Source organism: Arvicola amphibius, chromosome 2 (assembly GCF_903992535.2).
Source record: "Arvicola amphibius chromosome 2, mArvAmp1.2, whole genome shotgun sequence".
Lineage (NCBI taxonomy): Eukaryota > Metazoa > Chordata > Mammalia > Rodentia > Cricetidae > Arvicola > Arvicola amphibius.
Genome location: NC_052048.2, coordinates 189258015 through 189285979, shown reverse-complemented (window position 1 = coordinate 189285979; position 27965 = coordinate 189258015). Strand labels below are relative to the sequence as shown.

The window sequence follows — 27965 nt, the reverse complement described above, 5'->3', positions numbered from 1 at the left end:
TAATGGGATGAAGCCAGGAAGGAATGAAAAAGAGGTACCCAGGGAGAGGGGCATTCAGTGGCTGGATGGCTCGCACTGCTAGCCTGTTCTCAACCTCTGTGAGGTTCAGTTCTGCTTTCCTTTCAGTTCAGCTCCCCCTACCCCTATCCCTCTTCAGACAAGTAGTTTGTTCAGCATAAGGACTATGCTACTGTCCCTGAGTTTAAAGAACATACATAGCTAAGGCAGACAGACACCTATTAAGTAGGATGGGAGTCAGTCCCCCCCCCCAAAAAAAAGGAGAGCCCAGAACTGCTACCATAAAGGTAAACAGAAAGCTTCTTTCTTCTCCAAAACTATATTGGAATGCTCCCCAGGTCCTCCAGTCCCCTCTGTGGGTGCATGGTAAGGTTCAAACTCCTCCTCGTGTTTACCAAGACCTTCCTGGCTCTGCTCTGCACCTGTCTTTCTGCCCTGGCTCCCAAGACAAATGCTGTACCCCAGCAGTCAAACTGGTCCATGCGCCACTCCCTGAGCACACCTTGAGGCGCCCTGCCTGGAAGCCTTTCTCAATCTCTGCCACCTAACATCCTGGTCACGCCAGCTTCCATCTGAAGACTCCTCCAAGACTTTGCTTTGCTAAGTATTGTACCAATTTGCATGGTCGTCATCTAAGCCGAAAAGAATGAAGGAGTGTTTCCTTCTCCTAGCTTTCCCACGACAAGTCTAGAGTCTGCCGGAAGGAAAAATAAATAAATACAGAGATCTCTTTCAAGTCAAGCCGAATTAAAAGGATGGATCAAGACTTGGGGTGGGTTTAGGATACACTTAAGAATGTCTAGTCAGTTCCTAGCAACTCCCACTAGGCGGCGCCCTCAGTCTCATTCCGACCAAGACGCCTCCAGGTCTTAAAGTTTATTACCTGTCTAGCAAGTTTCCTTCCTAGCCTACTGTCCCTTTAAGAAGGTGAACCAGGTGAGGTCGAAGCCCCGCCCCCGTGCTGGCCCCGCCCCCACCCCCGCTTGGCCCGCCTGGCTTGCCCAGAGCCTCGCGACCTGGCCCAGCCGTCGGGGCCGAGGTCCCAGGTCCCGGCCGGCGCCATGGAGCGGCGCTGGCCCCTGGGGCTCGCGCTGCTGCTGCTGCTCTGCGCCCCGCTGCCCCCGGGGGCGCGCGCCGAAGAAGGTACTGACCCCCTCCCTTTCCCTCTCCCTTTCCCGGCTGGCGGGCAACAGCCTGCAAGAGCCGGCATTCCTGAGGAGGCCCTCCTCTCCGCGTCCCACTCTTTCTCCCTTGGCTTCGCCCCAGTAGCGGGGAGATCGATTGGCTCGGCCAATCCCTGATCTTTAACCCCAGACTCCTGCCCATGGGATCAGTCACCCCTACCCTCTGCTGGCCAGCAGTGCTTCGTGGGTAGAGAGGGAGTTCCTGACCACAGCCAGGAAGCTGCACTCCTACTGCAGCATCATGGGACCCTCCATGTGCCCACTGCTGAGTGTGCAGCGTTCACAAGTCCGAGGTGGAAAGCCTCCTTTTGCCTAACTAGACCTCAGATAGGCCGACGCTGTGGAAGGATTAGGACTTCGGGGGCTCCCTGGTGTAGGGGTCCAACCTTACACTTAAAGTTTTGCAAACCCTCTCTGACTGTGTGTGCCCCTCCCACTTCTCCAAATCGAAGCTGAGCCTAGAGCCCCCCCCTCCTATACCCTCGCCCACCAGAGCACCTACCATTGACAGCAGAAGAAAACTCCACCAGGAGCCCGCTGCCAGGGTCCAGCTCAGGACTACAAAGGCTTATCATCCCCGACGTCCGCCCGTGGCATCCCTCCCGGACCCCTCTGGTGCAGTGTCTGATGTAGCTGTTCCACCGCTCGCTGTCCTGACTCTGGTTCAAGCACCAGCCCCTAACCCTTGCCCCCACTCTGAGAAATCCGCTGTACTCCCTGGAGCGCGTCACCCCTCATTCCTGGACCCCTTTGCTTCCTCTGCCTCACACTATTAGAAGATGTGGCAGCCTCGGGCTGGGGAGGCCCGGAATACCCAATGTAGGTAGTAGGGCCCCTCCTCCCTCTTTGGTGACACCCTCGTTTTCTCCCCATTCAGTCACCCTGATGGACACAAGCAAGGCACAAGGAGAGTTGGGCTGGCTTCCGGATCCCCCGGAGGATGGGGTAAGTGTCTGAAGGACCTGGGAAAGTTCAAGTCTGAAGGCCAGTGGGGAATGGGGTGGAGAGGTGGGTGGAGGAAGAGAAAAGAGCAGGAAAAACTGGAAGTGTCTCCTCCGGTGGGGGAGGGGAAGCTGAGTCAGAGCCTCCTGAATGGCACTTGTAGGGGGTGTCAAACTTCACTCCCCTGGGACTAACTCCACTACCTCACCCTCTTAACATGGGGGGTGGGGGGTGAGCTCACAGCCCCTAGTGAGAGCATGCCTATGCTAAGGAAGGCTGTCAGCTGGTTGAGGGCAGAGACACCTGGAAATCATACCCCGTCTCAGCTCCTGTTCTTTTACACTAGAGTTATATGGATGGGTTTCAGAACATTAAGGAGCTCCATAAAAGTTTAAATGGTGTATGGATTTTTTCTTTTTTTTTCCCCCCGAAGAGGTGAGCCAAAACTTTCACCAAAGTCTTCAAAGGTCCTTTGGCTCCCTCAAACTTAAAAGCTGCCCCCCTCCAAGGCCTCTGAACACTCACTCGGCTTGTTCTCCATCCCTCCCAAGCAGGCTCCAAAAACACCTCCAGCTCACAAGGTGTCCCTAAGTGAGCAGAGGTGGGTTTTTAGTGTGTCATTTTAAAGAATGTATTCAGGCCTGAAGTCCAGAGACACCCTTGCTGCAACCCCGTAGAGCCGGTCTTGGAGCCACATGGCAATACCTGTGGGGTTGGAGACTGACTTACTTACGGGTCCTGGATGTAGGCTCTGGATTTCCTCCCCTTTTCCAGCACCTAAGGCATGTGCTGCTGCTGCTACTGTTTCTGGGATTAGGGATATTGCTTTCTTTCTCTCTTGGACTGGAGGTTCGAGGCTCCCCTTTGAGCTCTTCCACAGAGTGGCCTATAATTAGAGTTAATAGACTAAACCATAATGTATCCTGCAGGAGGGGCCGTTTGGATCCTGGATTAGGCCAACTCCAATAGGTGCCTCGTCTCATAAACCAGCTAATCACCCACAAGGAAGGCAGCAAGACCATCTGCTGGCTCCCACTGGCCCTTCCTCATGCTCCACCAGCCCCACCCAAATAACTCTTCACTAATTGAGCCCCAGTGGCTTCCACAGCCCAGTGCGAGAAGCTCTGCTCTTGTCTCCTTCCCTCTTTCTAAAACCAATTACATTCATAGAACCGGACTCCCAGAATACACCCGAGTTACAACCTGCAGCTCCTGTGTGTCAAATGAAAGGATCCTCAGTGTTGTCCTTAGATGACAATTGTCCCCTATCTGTCCCTGCTGGAACTGGAAGAGGCAGTTGCAGCTGGGAACATCTGTTTCCCTAGGCTCTAGCTGCAGCCTTTGTACTCTGGCTACAGATCTGCCACACATTTCAATGACCACCCCGTCCACCTGCCTTTCTCGTGGGCTCCTCAGCAGAGCTCAGCAGTACAGGCTGTAGGTACCCTTTCACCCCAGATTTATAGCCTTTGGACACTCCTCTTGATCTTTGAACTCTGACATAATGCAAAATTGTGTGCTTCAAGCTAGCCCCACCCTACCAATTCTTAATTAGTGAAACTTTTTGTTCTTTGTCATGAGAGCCCACTCGCTGGGGTAGAATAAAACCTCAGGATGAACTCTCCTAGAGCCCCAATGTCTTCTCCATCAGATTATGGCATGGCATCCAAAATATCAGTGGAATGGTTTGTGAAGTATGTATGCTTCCTTCTTGCTTGTGCAGGGGCCATGCTAATCTTCTCTGTATCGTTCCAATTTTAGTGTATGCCCTGCCAAAGTGAGCACTGTATGCTTCTTTCTTCGCTATATCTGGCCGAGGAAATATTTAAGAGAAAGAATGTTACTGATGAAGTACGATATCTGTCCCACCAGCATACAATCAGAGCATCAACAGTAATTAAAGCCCGGAGTGATGCCAAGGACGGAACAGAAAGTCCAAACACAAATCCACATGTCCGTCCAATAATTTCATGTGGATGACCATGGCATTCCAAGTCAATGTGGAAAGTATTGCCGGGGACAGAAATACGTCCTACCCTCTCTCTAAGTGAGCCAGTGGAAGTGACGACAGAGGATGAATGGACGGAGAAACACTGTTTTAATTACCTTCATTCACACAGGATGAAGTTCCAGGAAAGTTCAGAGGGTTAAAGCTTGTGCGTCGTCCTGAGCTCTGGAAAGGAGTGGGGGTGGGGAGGCAGTGACTGGCCCAAGTGTGAAGTGAACAAAGGAGTCCTGCTGTGTCCATTTAAAAGTCCCTGTGAGCAGCCTTCTTCCTGGTGCTGGTTGCTCACAATGTAAATCCCCCTCCAAAGATGTAAATGTCTTTTACCAAAGGGCAGCTTGTATGAGCTAACCCTGTATTTATAGTTTCTCCCTCCCCCCCAGTAACCATCCCAATGGCCAAATAAGTATATTTTGGGATGTGCACCGGTACCCAAAAGTATTGATTTGTTACTATACTGACAACTGAATGTCAGTAATTTTTATGACAGAATGAAAGGGAAAACAGATCTCCATGTCCTCTGAGCAGATACAAAAATAAATTCTGGTGAGATCAAAGTTTAAAATGAAAAAAAAAAACCTACCAAAATTTCAAGCCAAAAGATAAAAAGAAATGTATGATCTCAAGTATAACACACAGCCCAAAACTCATGATGTTATCATGTAAAAATGGAAAATGTGTTTTCACGTAAATGGTGCCATTAGCAGAAATGTGATATGGCTGAGAATATTAGAAACACACATACCAAGCAAATAATTAGTATCTATAATGCGTTTTTTAAAAAGCTCACCCAAGTGAATAATAGCCGAGTTTAATAAAAATACTAATAGCCAATGAACAAAGAGAAACATGCAACCTCCCCCTTCAAAGAAAAATTTGACTGGAAAGGCTAAGTTACTTTGACCATAGGATTGGCAAAAGATGAAAAGAACATTAGTATCCCTTCTGATGAGCTTTCTAGAAAATGAACTCTCTTGCCCTTTTTTGTGGAAATGTAAAACTGATAGAGCCTTTGGAGGCCAGTGTAGCAGCTTATAAAATTCGTGATCTATCTATGGATTCAGCAATTCTATAGAAATCTTACAATCATCAGTCTGCTTTCCTAACACAAAAACAAACAAAAATCTTAGAATCCAAATAATGACCCAACAATAGAAGGATGATTGAACAGTTATGGTGCATCCATATGAGGGGGTGCTGTTTATATATTGCAACAAGAGACAGATTTGTATGTATTCTGTAGGCATAATTCCAAGGCATCATTTGTTAACAGCAAGGGAAGTTACAGAATAACTCTTGCATAAAAACACAAAACCCTTTAGACAGTTTCTCAGGAAGTTCTGAAATTGGTCTAGAAAGCTTGGTTTCAAGCCATTCAGAATGGCTACCTCTCAAAACAAAAGTGGAAGGATTGGGGAGACCTCACCTTTGTTAGTCCGTTCCTAACCTACTAACCTAAGCAGAAATGTGAAGATTAAGTGCATACATTCTGAACCTCAAGTGCCTGGCTTCATATTCCAACTCTGTCTCTTAGTATCTAAGGAAGTCCCCCAGATACTGGGCAGGCTACTCCATACCGGACCTGTATCCGTGGCCTGTGGGGAGCTAGAGTGTTGCCAGCCATTACGATCACTAAATTTAAAAATTCAATGTTAAAAAGACAAGGGACAGACTAGATGGTGCCTGGGAGTCCAGCTCGCTGTTGAGATGTTGGTGATGGCTCCAACTAGAAGGACTATTGTAGACAGTTCTGTGCCTGTCCCTGTCCTCCAAGGGCAGAGGGGCTTTTTACTATTTGAAAAATAAGGCTCTGAACTAACAGGCAGGTGGATTTTGAATGAGCTTTAGCTTTGCCTTTGGTGGCACCTGAGAATTCTGCTGATTAAATGGGTCAAAATTCCTGCTATACTCTTTTATTTAAAGCAGATGAAATTGAGGGACCAACCAGATCTGGCTAGGATGTAAAGGGGTTGTTACCTTATCTGCCCCGAAACACTTTAGGTACTCTCCTGGGGCTGAGAGGTCCAGTAAGGCAGGACACATCACCTTAACCTGGGGGCTCAGACTCCAACCCCCTCTTCATCAGCTCTGGTCACTGAGTCTGATCCTTTTCTTGCAGTGGAGTGAGGTGCAACAGATGCTGAACGGGACACCGCTGTACATGTACCAGGACTGCCCAGTACAGGAAAGTGGGGACACTAACCACTGGCTTCGCTCCAATTGGATCTACCGAGGCGAGGAAGCTTCTCGTGTCCACGTAGAGCTGCAGTTCACCGTGCGGGACTGTAAGAGTTTCCCAGGGGGAGCTGTGCCTCAGGGATGCAAGGAGACCTTCAACCTTCTCTACATGGAGAGCGAACAGGATGTGGGCATTCAGCTCCGAAGGCCTTTGTTCCAAAAGGTACTGCCGTTTCTTCGTGCCTTCCCATCCCTTATGTAGATCCTAACTGCGATCCTCACCATGATCCAGCTCAGCCAAGGAGAAACAGGACGCATGCAGATGTGGAATAAGGGAAAGAATGCAGGACAGCATACCAGAAAGGCTGAACTGAGTGCCACTGGCTGTGCTCTGACTTTAAGGGCATCACTTAGTCTCTCTGAGCATTGGTTACCTCATCATATAATAGCCTTGTTACTTGCATCCATTGAAATAGCATGATGCTATGGTTGAAAGGGGAAGTATAGCGTGGGGGTTTTCAGACATTTTACCTCAGTGCCCATCATGTTCGTATGTAACATGCCCCCAAGAGTAGTGTTGGAACTACACAGGACAGTTCCTGGCTGCCAACCACTAGAACCATGACGTTCTTTCATAGTGTGGAAGCATGCTAGGAAGCAAAACCGTCTGAGCTGATGTAGGATGTGCTCTCATTTCTTTCCAAAGAGCGAAGGTTGTAAAGTTTGTTATTGGTAATAAATAAAATTAGTTATGACACACTCTGTAACTGATCACCTCGTTGGCACCAAGCTTAGGAACACCTCCCAGCAGTGGAAAATTTTATGGTCTATAGCATTCCACTGCCTGGGATCCAATCCTAGCTCTGCCGTGTCATTGTAGAAGGACTAATTTGTCATAGCCTTAATTTCTTCTTCTGTTAAGTAAGATGGTAAGACATCTTGTCTCGCAGGATTATTGTATGAGCTAAATAGCATGTCTATAAAATGGTTACCCTGGACCCTGGCACATCAAGCTCTTCCATCATGGTTATGTAAATTGGGCATTGCTTATCCATAATGCTTAGGGTCTGAAGTGTTTCAGGTTTCAGACTTGGGAATATTTATATAGACATTGGGGATGAGACCCAATTTGTTGTAAGAAGCCACATGGTAATGGCTTTCTGGCAATGTTTTGGAATGTCTACCTCTTGTGGCCGTGGCTCCATGACTTCTCCTTGACTCTGCTCATTTCTCCCAGCATTCAGTTTAGTTTTCCCCACCTAGCTCTACACTACCCTATCAGGCCCAGCCAGTATTTTTTATTAATTAACCAATCATATTCACAGCATATAGAGGGAAATCCCTTTTCGGATTGAAGAAAAAGGAAGGTTTTTAACTTTAACATAGTAAAATTACATAAAAGAGTTATCAGGCAAGAATTATAATTACACTATTTATATCTACTTTCTATCTATTCTTCAACTCCATCAAAGACTCCAGAAGGGTATGATATTACCTAAGTAAACAGAAAGTGCATTATAAGCAACTTCCAAAACTCTAGAATTGACAGAGACATCTCACTGCCTAGACAGTCACCCAAAGTTCTTCGGTATCATAGGGGTATCCATCTTCACCCTACAGTATCTCATAGTATCCAGCACACTTTTTCCATGAAGCAAGAAATTTCAAAGACAGTTCTGCCTATATTGACAGTTTGTCAGTCACTTTTCTTCTGTGTCCTGCAGAATGTCTAGGGGACTCTTTCTATTCTTTCATGAAGCAGGAACCCCAAAGGACTGCCTCACCTTTAGGCAAGTTCAGCAGTCATTTCTCTATAGGTCCTGCATGTCCAGTTCACATAGCATAGCATCAAGCAGTCCAGGCAAGAGCAGTTTCTTACCCAAATGGCTAACCAACTCCATAAGGAGCCTCTTCAGTGCCCATCATGCTCTTGAAGTAGCTTGGTGCTGCCAGGAGCAGATGTGTCTCACAGTCATGAAAAGTCCGAAGTTCTTAAACATTTTAAATGCCATATTCTGTAGTTTTTGAATGGTTTGAAGAATGCCCATCCATCTGAAATAGTATCTGTACATCTAGAAAATTTAACATGACTACAAGCTTGATTATTATAGATGATTATCTAGTAGCCTATATTTCTTAATTATACATTACATTTTTAAATGAGCTGAACAAATGCAATACCTTAATCAAGAGCAGAAATATATACACAATATAACAAAATTGACCTTAAATTTGTATCAATAAACCAAGATCCATACCAATGCAAAACTCTATAGCATATCCCCCTTTAAATGTAAAGAAACATTTATAAACAATATTTGGGAATTTGGGCATAGTTCTCTACAAACTGCTTCCTGCTGTTTATTGGGAAAAGTAATTTATTGAGGGGTGTTCATGGTGACCTTTCAGAGGCTCTTGGTCCATCAAACCACATCAGTCTGGAAGGATTCCACAGGTTCTCCTTCTCTGTGGAAACTTCTTTTCCAAAGCAACATATCTTTAGACCCAAATTTCAGGATCAAAATACCTTTAAAATATATAGGTTGGTTTAGCTAGCAGCCCATCCAATGAAATGTTTCTCTGTACTTAGCTCCTTCACAGTCAAAAAATTCAAAGAAAACACAATAGTATAAATAAACTAGACTCTCTGTGAATTTTCCATTTTTATATGGCTTATTTTTTTTACTCCTTTTAATCTTAAATTATTTACTTCTTTTCCAACTACACTCTTTTTCTTCTCTCTCCCAAGTATGTACATTTATCCAACACTGTGACCCATTTAGAAGTCTTTTTTTAATCTGGATTTGTCTTTATTATATATCTTTTTTTCTGATCGGATGTGCTTCTTAAAATCCTAAGCCCTTTTTATGAACTTAAGTGGCAACATTGCTAGGGGACATATGGCACTGCTTGCTTGCTCCACCCAGGCCAACGTGGTAGACACATGTTTGCTGCCTCTGAGAGCCATATACATTGCCCCATTTTTAGGCACACAGTGGGTCTAAAGTTGCCATTAAGCAAGTTGTGGCACTCTGCTCACAGAACCCATTTAAATGCTCGGCCTCCTGAAAGAGGTACGCTGGCAGCACAGCCCAGAAAGCTGGCATTTCAAAACAGTACGGCTTTCTATCTGCTGCCACTGAATCAGGAAAACCTCTCTTAAAGGAACCATGCCTCTGCTTGTTTCTAGCAAACAGAGCCAACCCAAGAAAATGCCACTACCAAACCATGCTTAACTCTGTTCTTTTGTGTCTAGGATTCCATTTTAAGCTTTCTCGGGTTTTATGTGCATTTTAGTCGACCACACTAGAACACCAATTTGTTGTAAGATGCCACTTGTTCATCTCCTGGCCACCCAGACTCCTGAAATAATCACATAGAAACTATATTAATTAAATCATTACTTGGCCTGTTAGCTCTAGCTTCTTATTGGCTAGCTTTTACATATTAATTTAACCCATTCCTATTAATCTGTGTAGCGCCACGTGGTAGTGGCTTACCGGCAAAGTTTCGGCATGTCTGTCTCTGGCAGGGGCTCCATGACTTCTCCTTGACTCCACCTCCTTTCTCCCAGCATTCAGTTTAGTTTTCCCCACCTATCAGGCCAAGCCAGTTTTCTTTATTAATTAACCAATCGTATTCACAGCATACAGAGGGCAATCTCAGATCACCAATTCTAATCATAAATTTCATGCCTTATACATGTAGCTTGAAGTACTTTTATACAAATTATAGTATGATTGCATTATTGTTGTGTTCCATCATATGACATCATTTATAGACATTTCCATTTGTAGCATGCTGTAGGTATTGGCAGGCCTGAAAGTACTTTAGGTGGATTTGTGCATTAGAGGTAGTCAGCCAACATGAAACCGTACATTGTTTGTTATGAAGGGATGAAGCACAGGCTTGCCATCATTCCCTTTTCTCCCCTAGGTGACGACAGTGGCTGCAGACCAGAGCTTCACCATCAGAGACCTGGCATCTGGCGCTGTGAAGCTGAATGTTGAGCGTTGCTCCTTGGGACGCCTAACCCAACGTGGTCTCTACCTAGCTTTCCACAACCCAGGTTCCTGTGTGGCCCTGGTGTCTGTAAGAGTGTTCTACCAGCGCTGTGCAGAGACTGTGCACGGCTTGGCCCGCTTCCCTGGCACTCTCCCTGGACCTGGAGGGTTGGTAGAAGTGGCTGGAACCTGCCTCTCCCATGCACAGATCAGCCCGGGGTCCTCGGGTACACCACGGATGCACTGCAGCCCTGATGGCGAGTGGCTGGTGCCTGTGGGCCAGTGCCACTGCGTGCCTGGCTTTGAGGAAAGCAGTGGCAGCGTGGGATGTACTGGTAAGACATGCAGTGGCAGAAAGACCCAGAGACCCAGAGACCACCTGGGTGGGCCTTCCACGTCCCAAAAGAGGGCTTCATTTGCACGATATTTAACCTGAATGACATGTCCGCTTGGGTGTTCCAGTTTCAGGGAATGGGGTAAAGGGCGTGTAGGGTTGGTTTGTCGTATAAAAAACAAAACAACAAAAAACATGGTTTTGCTTCTCTTTCTAGCCTGCCCTGTTGGCTCCTACCGAAGGGACATGGAAACACTCCATTGTCTCACGTGCCCCCAGCACAGCACAGCAGCCTCTGAGGGGGCTACTATCTGTACCTGTGAGAATGGACATTACCGAGCCCCTGGGGAAGGCCCCCAAGTAGCATGTACACGTAAGTTTTGCAGCCAGGGCCTGGCAATGTGGCCACAGTTACTGGGCCCTCTTTGGGGCCAGGACTTCCCAGAGCTTACCAAGTAGTGGAAACCCAGGGAATCAGTGCTGATTATAGCTCCTCCCTGCTCTCTGTTCTCTCTTTCTCTCTCGAATGCAGAGATGTGGTTACACTACTTCCTCTTTGGTGGAAGTCAAATCTGTCATGAGGGCTTTGGAGAACAGCAGTCATTGATTGGGATGATGGACAGAAGCAGGGGTCAGCAGCTAAGGTGAGAGCAAAGTGGGTGTCTATTTAATTGTTCTTCTTCTCCCACAGGTCCTCCATCGGCTCCCCAAAATCTGAGCTTCTTTGCATCAGGAACTCAGCTGTCCCTGCGCTGGGAGCCCCCCAGAGATACAGGGGGACGCCAAGATATCAGATACAGCGTGGAGTGCTTGCAATGTCGAGGCATTGCACAGGATGGGGGTCCCTGCCAACCCTGTGGCAAAGGCGTGCGCTTCACCCCAGGGGCTTCAGGACTCACCGAATCTACTGTGCAAGTTGAAGGCCTTGAGCCTTATGCCAACTACACATTTACCATCAAATCCCAAAACAGAGTGTCAGGACTGGACAGTTCCAGTCCCAGCAGCGCCTCCCTCAGCATCAACATGGGGCATGCAGGTGAGGAGACTGGAGCCAGCCCAGACCACAGGAATGAGTGATGGGCCGGAGGCAGCGGAGATGCAACTAAAATTATTCCTACTTTCCTTCCAAATTCAACCCTTGTCATTCTGGGTGTCTAGAGTCACTCTCTGGCCTGTCCCTGAGGCTGGTGAAGAAAGAACCGAGGCAGCTGGAGCTGGCTTGGGCAGGGTCCCGACCCCGAAATCCTGGAGGGAATCTGAGCTATGAGCTGCATGTGCTGAACCAGGTCAGGATAAACGTCTGCAAAGGTCTTGGACCTTACTGGGGCACCCCACCGTGTCCAGACCCTTCCACGCCTGCCTGTCTTTACCAAAGCTGCCTCAACACAGCCTCATTAATGCAAGTCCCACCCACAGGACGAAGAATGGCACCAGATGGTTCTGGAACCCAGGGTCTTGCTGACAAAACTACAACCAGACACCACATACATCGTGAGAGTGCGAACACTCACCCCACTGGGCCCTGGCCCTTTCTCTCCTGACCATGAGTTTCGGACGAGTCCACCAGGTAGGTTATCTATCTCTTGTCCTGCCCATTTATCATCTCATGGAGGCTCATCGGCTCGTATTGTTTTAATGGCCCTTGCTCTTCTCTGTATATATGCACACACGTGTCCCCTTAAATAATATGTTAGGAGAGACATACACCCAATGCCCACTTGACTGCGGGTGTACACTCAGGACCCTACCTTTTAACCTCTATCACCCCTAAGGACTATGAGCCCCAGACTTCTGATTCATATGCCCAGTTTCCAGGAGCCTGACTGGAGGAGAGATCGTGGCCATCATCTTTGGGTTGCTGCTTGGAATAGCTCTGCTGATTGGGATTTATGTCTTCCGTTCAAGGTGCTGGCTCTGTCCTCCCCACCTACTTTTATGGGGTTCCTCTGCCTTGTTAGAAGCCCTGCCTGTACCCCACATGATCCTCCTGTTCCTAAAACCACTGCTCAGACGTTCCTTACACCCATCTCTCATGTCTGTGGCAAATTTAGTCAGAGATCACTGAGATTTTCCCGGGTCCCTGAAAAATTTGTCCTACCTCCACAGGAGGGGCCAGCGGCAGAGACAGCAGAGGCAGCGTGAACGTGCCACCAATGTTGATCGAGGTGAGGCAAAAGTGTGTGTGAGAGACAGAGACAGAGACAGAGACAGACAGTGATGCCCAGGTCAACTCTGGGAATGTGGGAGGGGTATGTTCTCCCTAGGGCTCTTGTATTTTGCTACCTTATTAATTTTGGTTAATTAACTTTGCTGTGATAGCTGACAGCAGCTCCAATGCAATTATCTACTAGCTCTTGGTACCAGTGCACAGCCACCTTGGTCTCTGGGTGGTGTTCTTCATCTTGGTGGCCAGGTCTATGAGCTGAGGCCAGGCAGGAAGGGGTTAAGGTCCACTAAGGCATGTGGGCTTCTTGCTTGTCACCTCATTGGGTGGCTCTGCAAGAGGAAAGGTCTGCTGTCTATCTGAGTAGCTGGCATTGAAGGGAGGCTCCATCTGGGAGTGAATGAGGTGTAAGTGACTCGGACAGAATGGGGTCAGAAGCTGGGACACAAGTCATAGGAAGATTGGGTAACTCCGGACAGAATTTACGCCAGGGTCTGAGTTCCGGCCGCCACTGTAGGCCCTGAGCAGTCGTACAGAAGCATAGAGCATAGACAAGAAAAAGGCTGGAATGTGGAGGCTTCACTGAAAGAACAGAGGTTTTGTCTACTCGAGCTAAAGCCAGGCTCACCTCAGAGAGCAGAGAAGTATCGAGAACGGGCTTAGCTGTCTGCCCTTCTGCCTAGCCCCCATGCTCTGATTCCTGAAGTATATATGCTGCAGTGGCTGAGCCCTCTCGTCCTCCCTAGAGGACAAGCTGTGGTTAAAACCCTATGTGGACCTCCAGGCCTATGAGGACCCTGCACAGGGAGCCTTAGACTTTGCCCAGGAACTGGACCCAACCTGGCTGATTGTGGACACGGTCATAGGGGAAGGTAAGTCCTGCTGTGATCCCAGCTGGCCCCCTCTGTGTGGTAGCACATGGCTGCCATCAGGATCCTTTCTTCAAGCCTGAGGTCCCAGATGAACCCATGTCTGCTGGATCCTGTATCCTCCTTGAACTGCTGTGCCCTGGAGCAACCTCTGCCTCCTACGCACTTTGCTCTGTGGTTATGGGGTTTCTGATAAAGAATGTTAAACACATCATCTCTGCCCCTAGCGGTGTCACCATGCCAAGGTGCAGGTTGTTCTCAGATGGTTCCCAAAGTAGGAGAGAGTCACAGCCTCCCTAACTGAGCATTCCATCCCATCAGGAGCCCAGTGTCCTCGGACTGCCCCAATCCCCTGGGTCACCAGGGAAAATAGATCTCAACAGAAAACAAAGCTTGGCAATGTCCCTGTCGGTGAGGCAGCTGAGCCAGCGCTGTGCCCAGGGAGCTCATTCACAGGAAACAGGCAGGCCTCCTGTGACTTAGGCCCTAGTCCTGGACCAGCTTGTCCTTCATAAACACGGCTCATCCCTCTGCATTTAGTGAGTGCTTACTTAACATAAGCCGAGCGTGCTAGCCATGGAAGACAGTGGTGTGGTAGGCCTCAGTGGTTAGGTTCTCCAGAAGGGGCAACCTAAGCTCTTTCCTTCCTCAGATGGCCAGTGAGGAGAGACTGGGACTAGGGGTGTCACTGCCTGAATCACATCAGGCCACAACCTTATTTTCGTCCCACCTAGGAGAGTTTGGGGAAGTGTATCGGGGAGCGCTGAGATTCCCCAGCCAAGACTGCAAGACTGTGGCCATTAAGACCTTGAAAGATACATCCCCAGATGGCCAGTGGTGGAATTTCCTTCGAGAGGCAACTATAATGGGCCAGTTCAACCACCCACACATTCTACGCCTAGAGGGTGTCGTCACAAAAAGTACGCAGGTCATCCCCAGGAACTGGAGTAGAACGTGTGGGAAGTGGGAGAGGGGTGGGAGCAATGGAGGAGGGGAGTAGGTGTCAAAGGTAGGAAACCTGGCCCTGGGTGTGATGTGTGTGCTTTGTCTCAGGAAAGCCCATCATGATCGTCACAGAGTTTATGGAAAATGGAGCCCTGGATGCCTTTCTAAAGGTGAGACAGGCAGAGGACAAACTCAGGAGAGGTCACCCCATGGAGCCCCATGCCTTGTGGGAGCCTGTTCATCCTCTGACGTATACATTCACCCTACTACAGGAACGGGAGGATCAGCTAGCTCCTGGTCAGCTAGTGGCTATGCTGCTGGGCATAGCATCCGGCATGAACTACCTCAGTGGCCACAATTATGTCCATAGAGACCTGGCTGCCAGAAATATCTTGGTAAATCAGAACTTATGCTGCAAGGTGTCCGACTTTGGCTTAACCCGCCTCCTGGATGACTTTGATGGCACCTACGAAACCCAGGTTAGAACCCCACCCACACTCACATGTACAACCGATCTGATGGTCCGTGCACAAGCACAAGACCCAATCTCCTTTCCACATAGTTTTGCTCTCATCCGTGCCATGTCTCCTTAGGGAGGAAAGATCCCCATCCGTTGGACAGCCCCAGAAGCTATTGCCCATCGGATCTTCACCACGGCCAGTGATGTGTGGAGCTTTGGGATTGTCATGTGGGAAGTGCTGAGCTTTGGTGACAAGCCTTATGGGGAGATGAACAACCAAGAGGCAAGCCTGGCCTGTTTTCCCATGTCGTCCCTGACACACCTCCTGTCTCTTCTAAATTCCCTAACATGGTCTTTTCCTATAATTCTTTCTTTCCAACTCCAATTTTGGGCACTGTTTCCTGTGGCCCCTTCTCTGTTACTTCTTTACTCATTACTACATCTATCCTGGTCAGGGTTGCTTAGAGATTAGAGCTCAATAATTTTTGTGTGATTTCCTAGGGGATGTAGCTTCTTGCCTCAGTATCTCTGTCTTCTGCTACAGGTGATGAAAAGCATCGAAGAAGGGTACCGGTTGCCCCCTCCTGTTGACTGCCCTGCTCCTCTATATGAACTCATGAAGAACTGCTGGGCTTATGACCGGGCCCGTCGGCCCCACTTCCTCCAGCTGCAGGCACATCTGGAACAGTTGCTTACTGACCCCCATTCCCTACGGACCATTGCCAACTTTGACCCCAGGTAAGTATGTTCAGAAGGATGGGAGTTTGGAGCATAAATCTAGAAAAATAAAAATGGATATTCGATCCTATCCACTGAGTGCTGGGCCCTGGGGAGCTCTGGACAGAATCCAGCATATGAGACAGCACCCAGTCCATGCCCTTTGGGAAAGCCCAAGCTCACAGAGGTAGGATCCCATCTATCATGAGTTTTCAATGGCATGATTTAAAAAGAGTTAGCTCTAGATTACCAACCTCACTCTATTTCCCCTTGAATCTTTAGAGTCACTATTCTTTGTCACTCCCACTGTGTTCCATTGTGACTGGGACCCCACCTCTGGTGTTCCTGTGGCCATTTGAGACTTGGGATACTTTCTTTTCCCCATATATTCTTGCATGTGGAGGAAAGACAGATATGACAAATCTTGGAGAACCTACTGGTGCAAGCTCTTTGCTGAAGCCTGGTACCTGCTCCTGAGAGCTTAGGCAGCTAGACTGGGGTAGGGACAGAAGGCAGTCTGAGTCCATCTCTGACTACATGGTCAGCTGAGGAATGACACAGATCACAGACAGAACAGAATGATGGCAGCATTCAGTTCAGAGCCAGCAGCCCTAGGAGTGAGTAAACTGCCGAGATCAGTACAGAGGACCAGCCCTGCTGAGAAGGTAGGACTCTGTGAGAACAAGAAATGTTGACCAGTTTCCCAAAATTGTATTTTATCAAAAACACGGCCAGAATGTAGAGAATGAAGTGGAAGGAGGGGGTCGAGTCAGGGAGCCAGGCAAGGCTTTATCGGGTAAGACAGCCTGGTGTACTGGCCTCTGTATCAAACCCACCATATATAACCTTATTTCTGGGAGAGATTGTTTTCCATGTTCCAGCTTTTGAGACTATCTTTTGGAGCACAACTCCCTCGGACGCTGGAGACCGTGTGTGCTAATCTTTCTGGAATGCTGGATATTTTTTCCCCTAGCAGATTTACTTTGCTAATGGTTTTTGGCTCTGGCTGGCTTTCCTACAGGAACACTCATTGTATTGTGGCTATCACAGCATAATAATAACAGTCGGGGGTGAATGTGGCAAGTGAGGGCTGCTCCTAGGTGGCCATCTTAGGAAAAGGCAAGAAAGCATCTTGCTGCAGCCCCTTCTTCTGTTTTGTTTTGTTGTTATTGTTGTTGTTTTGTTGGGTTTTTTTTTTTTTTTTTTTTTTATCTTACTCAGGATGCATTCATGTCTAAAGGGCTGGGAATTCTCTTCCCTAGGGATGCCCATAGCATCCACATTCGCTAGATCTATCCATGGAATAAGTCAGTCAGCCGCCTACCCACTGCTGTGAGCAGAGCATGCCAGGAAACAGGTCAGGAAGTAGGCTCAGACAGTAGCCAGTTTATGTGCAAAGCCTAGATGAGCGTCACATTCGGTGCTTGCTGCAGTGTGATGGCCCAGGCCAACCAGCTCCTGTACTCAAGGGGGACAAACATAACCTTGAATCCCACAGGGTGACCCTCCGCCTGCCCAGCCTGAGTGGCTCTGATGGGATCCCTTACCGAAGTGTCTCTGAGTGGCTCGAGTCCATTCGCATGAAGCGCTACATCCTGCACTTCCGCTCGGCTGGACTGGACACCATGGAGTGTGTGCTGGAGCTGACAGCTGAGTAAGGAGTCTGGGGCCAGGCAGCCTGGGCATGGGAGGATGACTGTGGTCTGAGCCTCGAGACTCAAGGCCTCCCTTCCTTCTTCCATAGGGACCTGACACAGATGGGAATCACACTGCCGGGCCACCAGAAACGCATTCTCTGCAGTATTCAAGGATTTAAGGACTGAGTGGTCACCGAAAAGATGCTTCTTCCCTCTACCCCCTCCATGAGCAAAGACAGGGCCACTCCCCGAGCCTTCCTCAGCCTACAAGATGTAGGTTATTGGTGCTGCTCCTGCTCATTTAATCAGGACTCTTGCCTTGGAGGAAGGAGCCTTTGTTTATAAAAGGGAGGTGGGAGGTACAAGTGAAGGGGACTGTGGGTGGGTGGGTGCTGGGGAAGGGTTTAATATATATACTTATATATGCATTATCTATTTTTGTAAATAAACAAGTTGAGTTTTCATCCCTACCTGTGATCTCTCCCCCTCCCCCCCCCCAAGTCCCTCTATTTCAACCCCAGGAGTTGAAGTGTTATCAAAGAAGCAAGTACTAGCAATTCTGGAAAATGAGGTTTTATAATTTTCGCTGTGGCCACAACCTAGCAGCACAGGGCAAGGTGGGTGTCCAGGCTGCTGGAGCCAGGCTCCTGGAGTGTGAGGGCTTCTCCCACCCTCAAGCAAGCACATCGCATAGGCTGCTCAGGCCAGCCAAGGGCCTGGGTGCAGCAGTGAAAGCAGCGGCACTAAAGGTGACCGACCCTTGGGGTGGGGACCTCAGGAGGACTGGGCAATCCCTGCAAGAGAGGCAAGAGGTGGAGCCCAGGGCTGAGGCCCTGGGTCGGGGCGCTTGAGGTACTGGGGAGGGGTTTGGAATGCAGGGAGGGCAGAGGCGAGGATTGGTCTCAGTGTGGGTGGCCCGCAGTGGGGAATGGACCTGTGGTCTGGAAGGAGACCCACCCTCAACTCAGGTCTGGGCTCTAGCAGTGTGGCACTTCCGACAAAGGACATGGCCATCCAGAGGGAAACAGCCGTTGTCATCTGCCTCGATGGACAGGGGCTTCCCACAGTCCTGGAAAGGAGGAAGGGTAAGAGTGATACTGGCCAGGAAGATCCCTTCTGCGCCCTAATATACTCCACGTCCATCTGAAGTAGGAAGTCCAAGTGTTCCATAGGTTTGGGATTGATGTTCTGACCTTGCTTACCTTCCTGACCACACTACCTTCCCTGCTCCTTACCAGGCCTTTCCTGCAGGAAAGGTGGGACTAGACAATTCCCGGAACCTACCCCCGCCATCCCACTACAGGTCTGACTATCCCACCCTATCTCAACTCCATGATGACTGCTTCTCACTACTATAACCTCCTCCAACACCCTCAGCCCAGCCCACCCATGCACATGCGCACACCAAAAGGAAAACCCACCACTCTTCTCCCTCCTGTCAGAAAGTCCCTTAGTTTTTCCAAGGCTCAAAGTGACCTCTGCTAGACAGGAGGGACAACTGACCTCACACTTGTAACACTTCATGTGAAAGTTCTTGTCCAGAGCGACTACTCGCACGGTCTCATCGCGGCCAGGCTCAGGCATGATGGGCTCAGAGCAGACAGAGCACCTTGGGGCGTATTGCCTAGAGGGTCAGAAAGCAGGCCCAGAGGGTTCAGTGGATCCAGGCACCTCGGGCTTTCAGCCCCTAGGAGGGCACAGGATAAGGAGGCATAGGTTGTGTGGCCACAGGGTTGCATTCCACATATCCAGGTGCAGCAAGTTCACGAGAAAGGCCAAAGGACCAAGGGGAGCACACAGCAGGCCCTTATCAAGAGAATTTCCTGCCTCTCCACTCACACAGTCTCTTATCACCCACAACTCTGTCACAGGTGTTTGATTCCACACCCGTGCCCCACCCATAATACAGCTTGGCAAGAACCCCAAAGGAGGACAGAAGACACCTCCTGCATGTGCATACCTCCAACCTGGCCCTAGAGAAAGCAGAGGGGCCAGGAATCCTAGTTACCCACACAAAATCCTGCAAATGTATCTCCCAGGCATACTGCCCACGGTGGGGACAGACTTCAATTTTCCCATCCTATAGCTACATGTTGATACTTTGCCTGCCAGCCCAGAACTGTGATTGCTCTAGGGAGAAGTCAGTACTCCAAGCATCTAAGCTCCGAAGGAACTTTGAGAACCCAGCCTAAAAGTGAACATAGCTATTCTAGGACACGCTGCTGAACAAAGGCACACCCCAAGAAGCCCAAGAGAGCCAAAGCTCACGTAGAAGAAGCCTATGGCCACAACTGTGGCCAGCAAGCAAGATCTATGGTCTGTCGCTGACCTGAAGCCAGGTGGCAGCCTGGTTACCAAACAAAACACAGATCAACAGGGAAAAAAAATAAAATGATAGGTCCTCACTTGTGATAGTCAGGGACACAGTGGGGCTGGTTGTTCTCGCCCACAATGAAAGAGGTGCCCTCCAGGGGACAGGCACAGACCACACAGGTGAAGCACTGTGGGTGGTAGGCTTTGCCAGTGGCCCTCAGCATGCGGTCAGTGATAGGCTGCCCACAGGTGTTGCACTTCTCCAGGGTGTCCTGGGAAAGAACAGAGCAGGTTGTAAGGGAACCAGAGTCTCCAAGGCTCATCCAGCCCCGCCCCAGCCAGAAGCCCCAGCCCAGACTTACGGTATAGCAGCCCTCGCAATAGGGCGCCCCTTCCAGACTGTAGAACTGCCCTCCCTGCAGCTGCTGCTGGCACTGATGGCAAGTGAAGCAGGTGATGTGGAAGAGCTGTCCCAGCGCGCGGACTGCAGGCTGTGCGCGGGGCAGTGGCTGACTGCATCGGCCACAGGACTCTGGGAAGATCAAAAAACTTCACCTTGGCAAAAAGGACAGAAGATCCCAAGAGCTCTTGGAAGTTCACGCCCAGTCAACATACCAGCAGGGACTGTGTGCCCCAAGAGGGGGTGGCAGACTCACCGTTCACTGCCACACTCTGCCTCTGAGGGTGCTCCATGTCCTGCATCAGCTGCTGGGTCAGCTGCTCTAGCTCCTCCACCTCCTTGAGGGTCAAGGGTCCTGGGCCGCCAGGAGAGCGCACCTAAAAACCCCAATGCTTTTTTCATATTCTCTAACTCCTCACTGAGCCAGCTGACCGTTTTTAGATTGAGACTTAAGCTTCCACCTCCTTCCCTTGATGCTAGGACTCGGCAAGCTCCTCTCTGCTGCCCCTGTGTTTATATATGTGCCCTGACCCCTAGCACCACACATACAAATAGAGGGGCAGGGCTGTCCCTAGCCTATATCTCCTACAGTGGGACATCTTCAGCCATGTAGCCCAAACCCTTGCAACCCCAGGCATCCAGACGGACCAGAACAACTAAGCAATGGGAACCTTGCTTATAGTCGCTCACGGCACCAAAGCACCAGACACACCAGGACACACACCAACTTCACAGAGCACGCACAGACAGCATCTCCCACGCCCCAGACAAGCGCCATACTATGCGTACACACACACACACACACACACACACACACACACACACACACCCCTACCCATCCAACCTGCTGCTGAGTCAGCATGAGGATGTCACGAGGCTGGGAGCATAGCTTAAGCCCTCAAAAGCTACGCACTCAGCTCTTCAGACACCCTGGGTTCCGTCCCAATGAGGGGCTAAGTGAGGGTTTTGTAGTCTACCCCATCCCAGTCCTGGCCCAGCAAGTCTTCAGGACAGATTCAAAGGCCAGCTCCTAGGCCAGCCCATTCCTCCTATGATCTTGAGGGTTAAAAACTGGGGAGAGGAAGAATGTCCTTGCCCAGGGACAAGGTGCTTCAGAAACCTGCGACCTTGAGCAGGGGCTTTCTAACCTGCACCATTGTGTCCCTGAGACACTCCTTCAAGAACTCTGCATGGGTGTAGTCTATTGCAGGACTAGGTCCACCCAGCACACTGTGACCCCTCTACCTGCGGATTCCTTCACCCTTCCAGCCCCTGGAGCCCCTCACCATGTCCTCCTCCACCACGACTGTACTCAGAGCTCTACCTGCCACGCTACACCTTCCCAAGGAAAGCACGAAAGTCACACTAGCCCTGACCTCAGCCACTTTCCTTAAGACTGACTTCTTTAGTCACCTATTCTTAACTAACAGGGGGTCCCTGAATGGAGGCTTCACCTTTGACCTCTTCCAAGGCATCCTTCCCTGCACTCTGAGGACAGGGAAATGGAATTGGCTTCTCCTTGCTCTCTAGTAAATGCTACTATAAATGGCTGTTGCCATCTGGGGAAGGATAAACTATTCAACCGCACTCCTCCCTGTGGGTGCCTGTGTCCTTCCTGCAGGACGCTATCAGCTGCTGCCTCCTCTGCCCGCCAGCAACAATGTCACTGATCAACTCCCGTGGCCTCAGGAGTCTCTTCTTCAGTATCTTCCACCTCAGGGTAGCTCGGACCTAGGATTTATCAGCACTTCGCTCTCAAGATCCCTTCCAACCAGCCCCCCTCTCCTTTCATCACCCATACTACTAACAGCCTAGCAGAAGGGACTGGGTGTCCCAGGCTTCAACCTGACCTTGCGCCTTGCCAATCAAGTCCCTAGACTGGCTTCTCGTACTAACCCTTTCTACAAAAGCCTCTTAGACCGCACTAGGCTATCTGGCCCGATCTCTAACCCTGGGTCACAGCACTGCCCGTTTCCTGTCTCTGCCTCCACACTGCAGAAAGTAGGTGGAGACACCAAACACTGCAGAGCTCCCAAAACACTGCAGCACCTGCCACACCCTCCGACTCTCCGGCCCCAGCTTCTCAGGCTGGTATTTGGATCTGCCAGATTCCCAGTTGCCTTCCCCACAGCAGCTGTTCCAAACCTTTTCCATCCCCCTGAGCCCCCAACAGCTCGGCCCCCTCCCTCACACTCACCGATGACCTCACCCCTTAAATGCCTGGCAGCTAGCCAGTTTAAGTTCTCTCATCTTTCTTTCTTTCCAACCAAACACTGTGTGTCACCCTGTCCTTGCTCCCTCCAGTGCCTCGGAGGTCAACCTCTGCTCTCAGGTCTTCTTCCCTGCTGGCTTCTGCCTCTTGCTTGAAATATATACCTGCATACCTGGACTCTTCTCCCCTAACTTGAAGCTCCTAACACACACACACACACACACCCCACACACACACACACAAAACACACCAGAGAAAGAGAGAGACACACACAGAGAGAGACTCTATAGACTGACATGAACTCATAACAATCCTCCTGCCTCAACTTCCTATATGCTGTGACTTACAGGCCACCATACCCAGCTTCACTGCCAAACTTTGAGAACAAGCTACATTACCAACTTCCAGGTTTCCACCAACATTCTCACAGGGCACAAACAATCCCAAGGCTATCTACGAAGTCCTAAAAGTCAAGTCTCTGCTTATCTGAGTCCTATTTCCTCAGCCCACAAAGAACCCCAAGGTCACCTCATGAACCTCTAAGGACCCCATCCTGGGATTGTCCTCCACTCTCCCTGCAAGACCCAAGGTTCCTGAGGCCGTTAACTTCCTGCTGTGGAGTTCCTGAGGTGTGCGTGCACCTCTGGCCTGAGGCCTGCCCCCACATCACAATAATCCCACAGTAGCTGAATGACAGTTGCAGCTGAAGGCAAGTGCACCTGAAGCCTGTTGCTCAACAACGCTGACAGCTGGACCCCTCCTCTTCCCGTCCAAACCATTTCCCCTTCTTCGCACTTCTCTATTTTGTCAGTAACACCGCCATTCCCCGAGGACATTCCCCAGGCTCTGAGCCTCCTACCCCTGTTGCTAGCCAGTGGCCTCTTTCCTTCGTTGGAACAGTTCTCATCCTTGGGTCTTATTTCTCACTGCAACTAATGCTGCTGTAGCCCAGGCGTGAACTCACCTGGGTCACAGACCTCCCTACCTCTATTATGCATCTCAGCTGGAATTACTATAGAAAACTTCCAAAAGCAGTACTTCCAGCAGTCCTCCGGGCCAAACCACACCCTCAATGGTGATGCTCTAGTATGTACAAGCTCCCTGTCGGAGATTTCTTTACCGAGTACTTCTGCCCCACCAATCTCAAGTACAGCTCTAAGGTTTTCCCATAGGAACCTCCTTCTGCGTTCTGTTCTCCAGCCCTCCCGATCCCTCCTCACCCCTTCCCCCCCCCCCCCCCGCCATGTTCATACCCTTGAATTTTGCACAGGCTATTCCTATCTAGGTGCCATGCCTGATCCTTTCTGGTTTCTCAAGTCCTTAAAATACTTGATGGCAGACCAACCTCACAAAGCTGTTCCTAACTTGCCAGTCCCCACCTTGGTTCCTAGTTTCAAATCCTTGTAACTTGCAGAATCTGAGCTATAGGAACTCAGCAACACTTCTTCCTACACTGTCTGAAGACACACAGGCATTTACAGTAATCGGTCAGATGACCACCAGGTCCCTTCAACTCAAAAGATCTCTTCCCTTGAACTAACTGACAACTGTGCTGTCTATTTCTATTTTGAGCATTTATGTGCTAGACTGAGAAGATAAGCTCACCCTTCACCACCGTTTGGGGTTGGTGGTTATCTCAGACAGAGTAAAAAAAGGGGGGCTCAAAGTTCACCCAACTTGACTAGGGTCTAACAGCACAGCTTGTGAGAAGCAGGACAGAAATTCTACCCTAGACCCATGACTTTGGAAAGCTGAACCTGTTTGATAGATCTCTCCTGCCCCGTCCCAGCTTCCTGAGTACAGAACACAGTACCTGGCAGTCAGCTGACACCGGCCCACAGGTGTGCACTGGTGCTGACTACACTTTTAATCTCTAGATGTGCCCTCGGGCCATGAAAGGGCTTAGAAAAGTCAGGAACCCTGGGATGAAGTCAAGGCCCAAGAATGGGAAAAACTAAGGTTGGGCTAGAGATCTCACGTTCCCCTTAACATTCTGGGGCAGAGGTACAAGTGAATGCTGTCTCTGCTTAACTTATGCCCCTGCTGCTCTACCTACTGACCCTAGCCCCAGCTAGCACTAGGCTTCCTCCAGAAGAACCTCCCCTGCCCCACCAGATAACCCCACACTTCTCCTACCGCCACACTCACTCTGGCACCCCAATCCTCTTTGCCACCCTTACCCCACCCGCCCTTTATTCTGTGTCCCACTCCAGCCCCTGACCTCAGCCTGCGGCTTTCTCACCTGGTTTTGGTTTTGAGCTGGTGGAGGCACTGGGTGCTGCTTCTCTTGAACTATGGGCTTCTCTTTCTGCTGAGCATAGGTGAAGTTTGGGGGTTGAGGGGACCCTGTGCCCACAGAAGAGGGAGCTTCCAGGGGCACCGATTTTTGATTGAGCTGTGGCCCAGGTGTACTTGGGGCACCAGGGCTGAACTTGGATGCCACGGGTGTAAATTTGGGAGCCACTGGAGCAAACTTAGGTGCTGGAGTTGGAGCCTGAGAAAGGGGACCTCGGGGGTGTGCATTAGTGGAGGACACAGGCTGGGGCTGGACCTGGGGCTTGGCCTGAGTCTGGACGTGGAGCTGGACCTGAGGCTTGGCCTGGGGCTGGGGTGGTGGCTGGGAGCTAGAAGGGGTCTTCCAAGGAGGCAAGGGTGCGGTGCCCCCAGGGACAGGCTTAGTACTAGGCTTGGGAATGAATGGAGTGGCAACTGGTGGGGGTACATATCCAGATGACACCTGCAAAGGTAAACAGAGGGGGGGGGATGCACTTAGAGAGGGCGGTCATCCCCTCCTTATATCCTCTCCTCTCCTTCGGGGCCCCAGCCTTTTCTACTATCCTGTCCCTTACCCGGGCCTTGAAGGGGTCGTTCTTGGCCATGTCATCCAGCAGTGAGGACAGAGAGTCGATCTCCAGGTCAATACTGCTCACTTTCTCCCTGGGCTGGAGGGTCAGGGGTCAGAGCACCCATCCCAGTCTTCCCTTGTCATCCCAATCCCATGGGGGAGAGTAAAGACGCCTCTCCACTCCACAGAGGTGTTCCCCCCACCTCACCTAAAGTTGCCCTCCAAGACCTCCCTACCTGCGATGGGACCTGGGTGGGGGCCTCAGGCCCTCCCTCCTCCACCAGTGGAGGTGGCGGGGAGGGGAAGATGTCCTCCTCCAGAGGAGCAGGGGGGAATGGTTCCTCGATCATCGGGGGAGGCGGAGGTGGGAATGCACCTCCCAGGGCACCCTCCGAGTCGTCGCTCTCCCCAATAGGGGGAGGAGGGGGCAAAGGAAAGTCTAGGTAGGAAGGAGAGAGAAGGCTATCAGTACCGGCCCCCTTTCCTCCTCTGCTCAGTTCTAACCCCCTGATCCAAAAACTCTTTTCTGCATCCCAGGGAGTGTGCGGACCATAACGAGGGGCTCAGGACGCCCGGAGAGAAGCAGGTCGAAAAAGGCCGGGGATGGGCTGAAGAACCATGCAGCTCCCGTTACACTTCAGAGAACGGATCCAAAGGGGAAGATTCCTGGCCCACATTCCCGCCTCCCACCCCCAGGCGGGAGACTTGGAACAGTCCCAAGGGTCCTGGCTCCTAGCCAGGAGTTCCAAGATGAGGTAAGAACATCTGCTCAGGACAGGGTGGCTGCGCCCAGCCCCCTTCGCAACAACCTTTCCAGACACCCCCAAAGTCCCCAAACCTCCGACCCCGACCTGCCGCTCGAGAGGGATCGGGAGTCCCAAGCCCAGCCGCATACCTTCCGGGGGCGGTGGGGGGATCTCGCCCACCCGGCCCATCTGTGCTCGCTGGGCCCCGGCTGCCACAGGAGGCTCGCTGTCCCCAGGCCGGAAAGGATTCACTTTGGGCTTCGGTGCCACAACCGGGGCGAACTTCTTCTGCGGGGCGTAAAACGCCGGGGCCGAGACCGAGACGGAGATCGCGGGAGGCGGGCGGGGGGCCGCCATGGCCAGGCCGGGCTGCTGGGGGTGGGTCGTCAGGTTACGCAGAGCCGTGCCGGGCTGACACCCCTTGGTCCGAGCTCTCCTCGGTGACCCCACCCGCGCCTCCCTGAGTCTCCTTCCTGGGGCGGTGGAGCTGCTCCCCGCGCCTCACCGCGGGCAGAAGCGTGAGCTCCGAGTCTCGGATGACCGCTCGGCGCCGAGTCCGCGGACTCGGCGTCCCGGTCCCAAGCAGCCTCTAGCCAGGCGGGGAGGGACGACGCGCGAGGGAAGGGAGGGAGGGGGCGGGGAGAGAGAGGCGCCCAGACCATACAAGGAGCGGCCCGGAGAGGGGGCGGGGAGAGGCCGGGGAGGGCGGACTGGGCAGGAAACGCCCCCAGGAAGGGGCCCGGGTCCTGCCCCGGGCTCCCGGCTCTGCGATGGTCCGCCTGCGGCCTCCCCACTCACCACCGCCCCCGCCGGGCACAGACCACCCTTCCCCAGCACAGGCCTCTGATGTCATTTCCTGACCTGCCACCTACCCCCCTCCACCCCCCGCCCGACCCGCGGGTGCTCGAGATCTGACTCACCGTCCCCACTCCTGGCTAGCGGGCAGGCGAGTATCCCATAGGTCCCGAAACAGCTCAGTCCCACTCCCCGGGCCTGCCTGCTATTGACTGACCCCCTCCCCCCCACCCCGCCACCCCCAGCAGCTCCAGCTCCTCGTCCCACAGGTCCTGTGGTCAGTCGGGGATCGCAGGGCTGGGATGGGGCCCTGCTCCTAAGTGGGCGGGGATGGTGAGGGGGCGTTCGTCCTGCTGGCACCCGGCCGGGCCCTGTGTAACCCACTAGTGAATGAGCAGGAGCCGAAGCGCTCTTGGGGGGGGGGGGGGGATGCTAACTTCCAAAACTAGGCAGCCACTTAAGGCTTCTAGGAATTCTCATAGTCATAGACCCTGCCTGCAAATCTGTTGCCCCAGGGGAAGAGTCCAGTGCTCAGTCTAGGAAATGGAGGTGGGAGGACTCAACCTGGGTGAGGCTGCTCTGGTACTAACTTCCTAGGAAGATCCAAGGATGTTAGTAGCCTCGGGGACTAGTCCTTGTGGGTCCTTCAGCAAACCTTCCCCAGTGAGGTGTCAGCTGCTCCTGGTGGTGAAGCTCGGTGGAGCCCCCCACTGGTCCAACCGAATTCCTCAGCCTGAGACTGCCGCAGGCTACGTGAAAAAGGTCTGACCGAGCTAGTGCCTGCCCATCTTACTTTCTTACTCTCCTTCCTGCCTACCTGCCTTCCCTTCCTTCTTTTTATAAGATTACATACGGAGGAAACTTCTTGCACATTCATTCACTACGTCCTAATTATAGAGTCATGCGTTCGGACCTCTAGTTCCGTATTCACCCCTGGGTGCTTCCTTTAGTTTTACCCTGTAATCCCCAACTCTTGGCGTTCCCCATCTGCTGCACCATACTGTCCAGGAACTCTGGGCTATGCTTTAGGGGAATGCAAACTAGTACCATGAATTTGGGATGAAAAAAACAGGGGTGTTACCTGAAGAGATGACCCCAGGGGCTAATTCAAGTCAGACTTAATTAGCCTCCTTGGCAAAGAGTGAGTGCCTAGTGAGGCCTGGGAGCCCAGTTTCCTACTCCGACAAGGGACAAGTT

The 27965-nt window shown here is 51.1% G+C and overlaps 2 protein-coding genes and 1 non-coding gene across 7 annotated transcripts; 1 reads left to right on the top strand and 2 right to left on the bottom strand.

Annotated features, from left to right (window-relative positions):
- Positions 1-1020: 1020 nt before the first annotated feature.
- On the top strand, positions 1021-17832 carry Epha1 (EPH receptor A1). Of its 2 annotated transcripts, none has more exons than XM_038320259.1 (18): positions 1021-1161; positions 2080-2147; positions 6269-6550; positions 10264-10666; positions 10883-11038; positions 11357-11701; positions 11824-11951; positions 12082-12232; positions 12474-12570; positions 12772-12830; positions 13576-13701; positions 14433-14618; positions 14752-14813; positions 14916-15122; positions 15237-15386; positions 15648-15841; positions 17319-17474; positions 17565-17832. In XM_038320259.1, exons 1-18 carry the CDS (start codon positions 1080-1082, stop codon positions 17641-17643), a joined length of 2931 nt encoding a protein of 976 aa, XP_038176187.1. In that variant the 5' UTR covers positions 1021-1079; the 3' UTR covers positions 17644-17832. The 2 variants fall into 2 exon arrangements, with proteins under 2 accessions (XP_038176187.1, XP_038176188.1); XM_038320260.2 differs by lacking the exon at positions 1021-1161 and adding an exon at positions 1392-1817.
- On the bottom strand, positions 3826-3927 carry LOC119808513. The gene has a single exon (XR_005284453.1). It is a non-coding gene; the product is annotated as a U6 spliceosomal RNA (small nuclear RNA).
- A 182-nt stretch (positions 17833-18014) lies between the features above and the next one.
- Zyx (zyxin) lies at positions 18015-26910 on the bottom strand. Of its 4 annotated transcripts, none has more exons than XM_042054612.1 (10): positions 26894-26910; positions 26123-26342; positions 25464-25666; positions 25232-25324; positions 24625-25119; positions 20427-20547; positions 20133-20302; positions 19864-20042; positions 18961-19081; positions 18015-18526 (listed from the first exon to the last, which is right to left on the bottom strand). In XM_042054612.1, the coding sequence occupies exons 2-10, from the start codon at positions 26328-26330 to the stop codon at positions 18422-18424; spliced, it is 1695 nt and encodes a 564-aa protein (XP_041910546.1). In that variant the 5' UTR covers positions 26331-26342; positions 26894-26910; the 3' UTR covers positions 18015-18421. The 4 variants fall into 4 exon arrangements, with proteins under 4 accessions (XP_041910546.1, XP_038176762.1, XP_038176763.1 ...); XM_038320834.1 differs by lacking the exon at positions 26894-26910 and adding an exon at positions 26479-26606; XM_038320835.1 differs by lacking the exon at positions 26894-26910 and adding an exon at positions 26479-26605 and having other exon boundaries at positions 26123-26345.
- Between the last annotated feature and the right edge of the window lie 1055 nt (positions 26911-27965).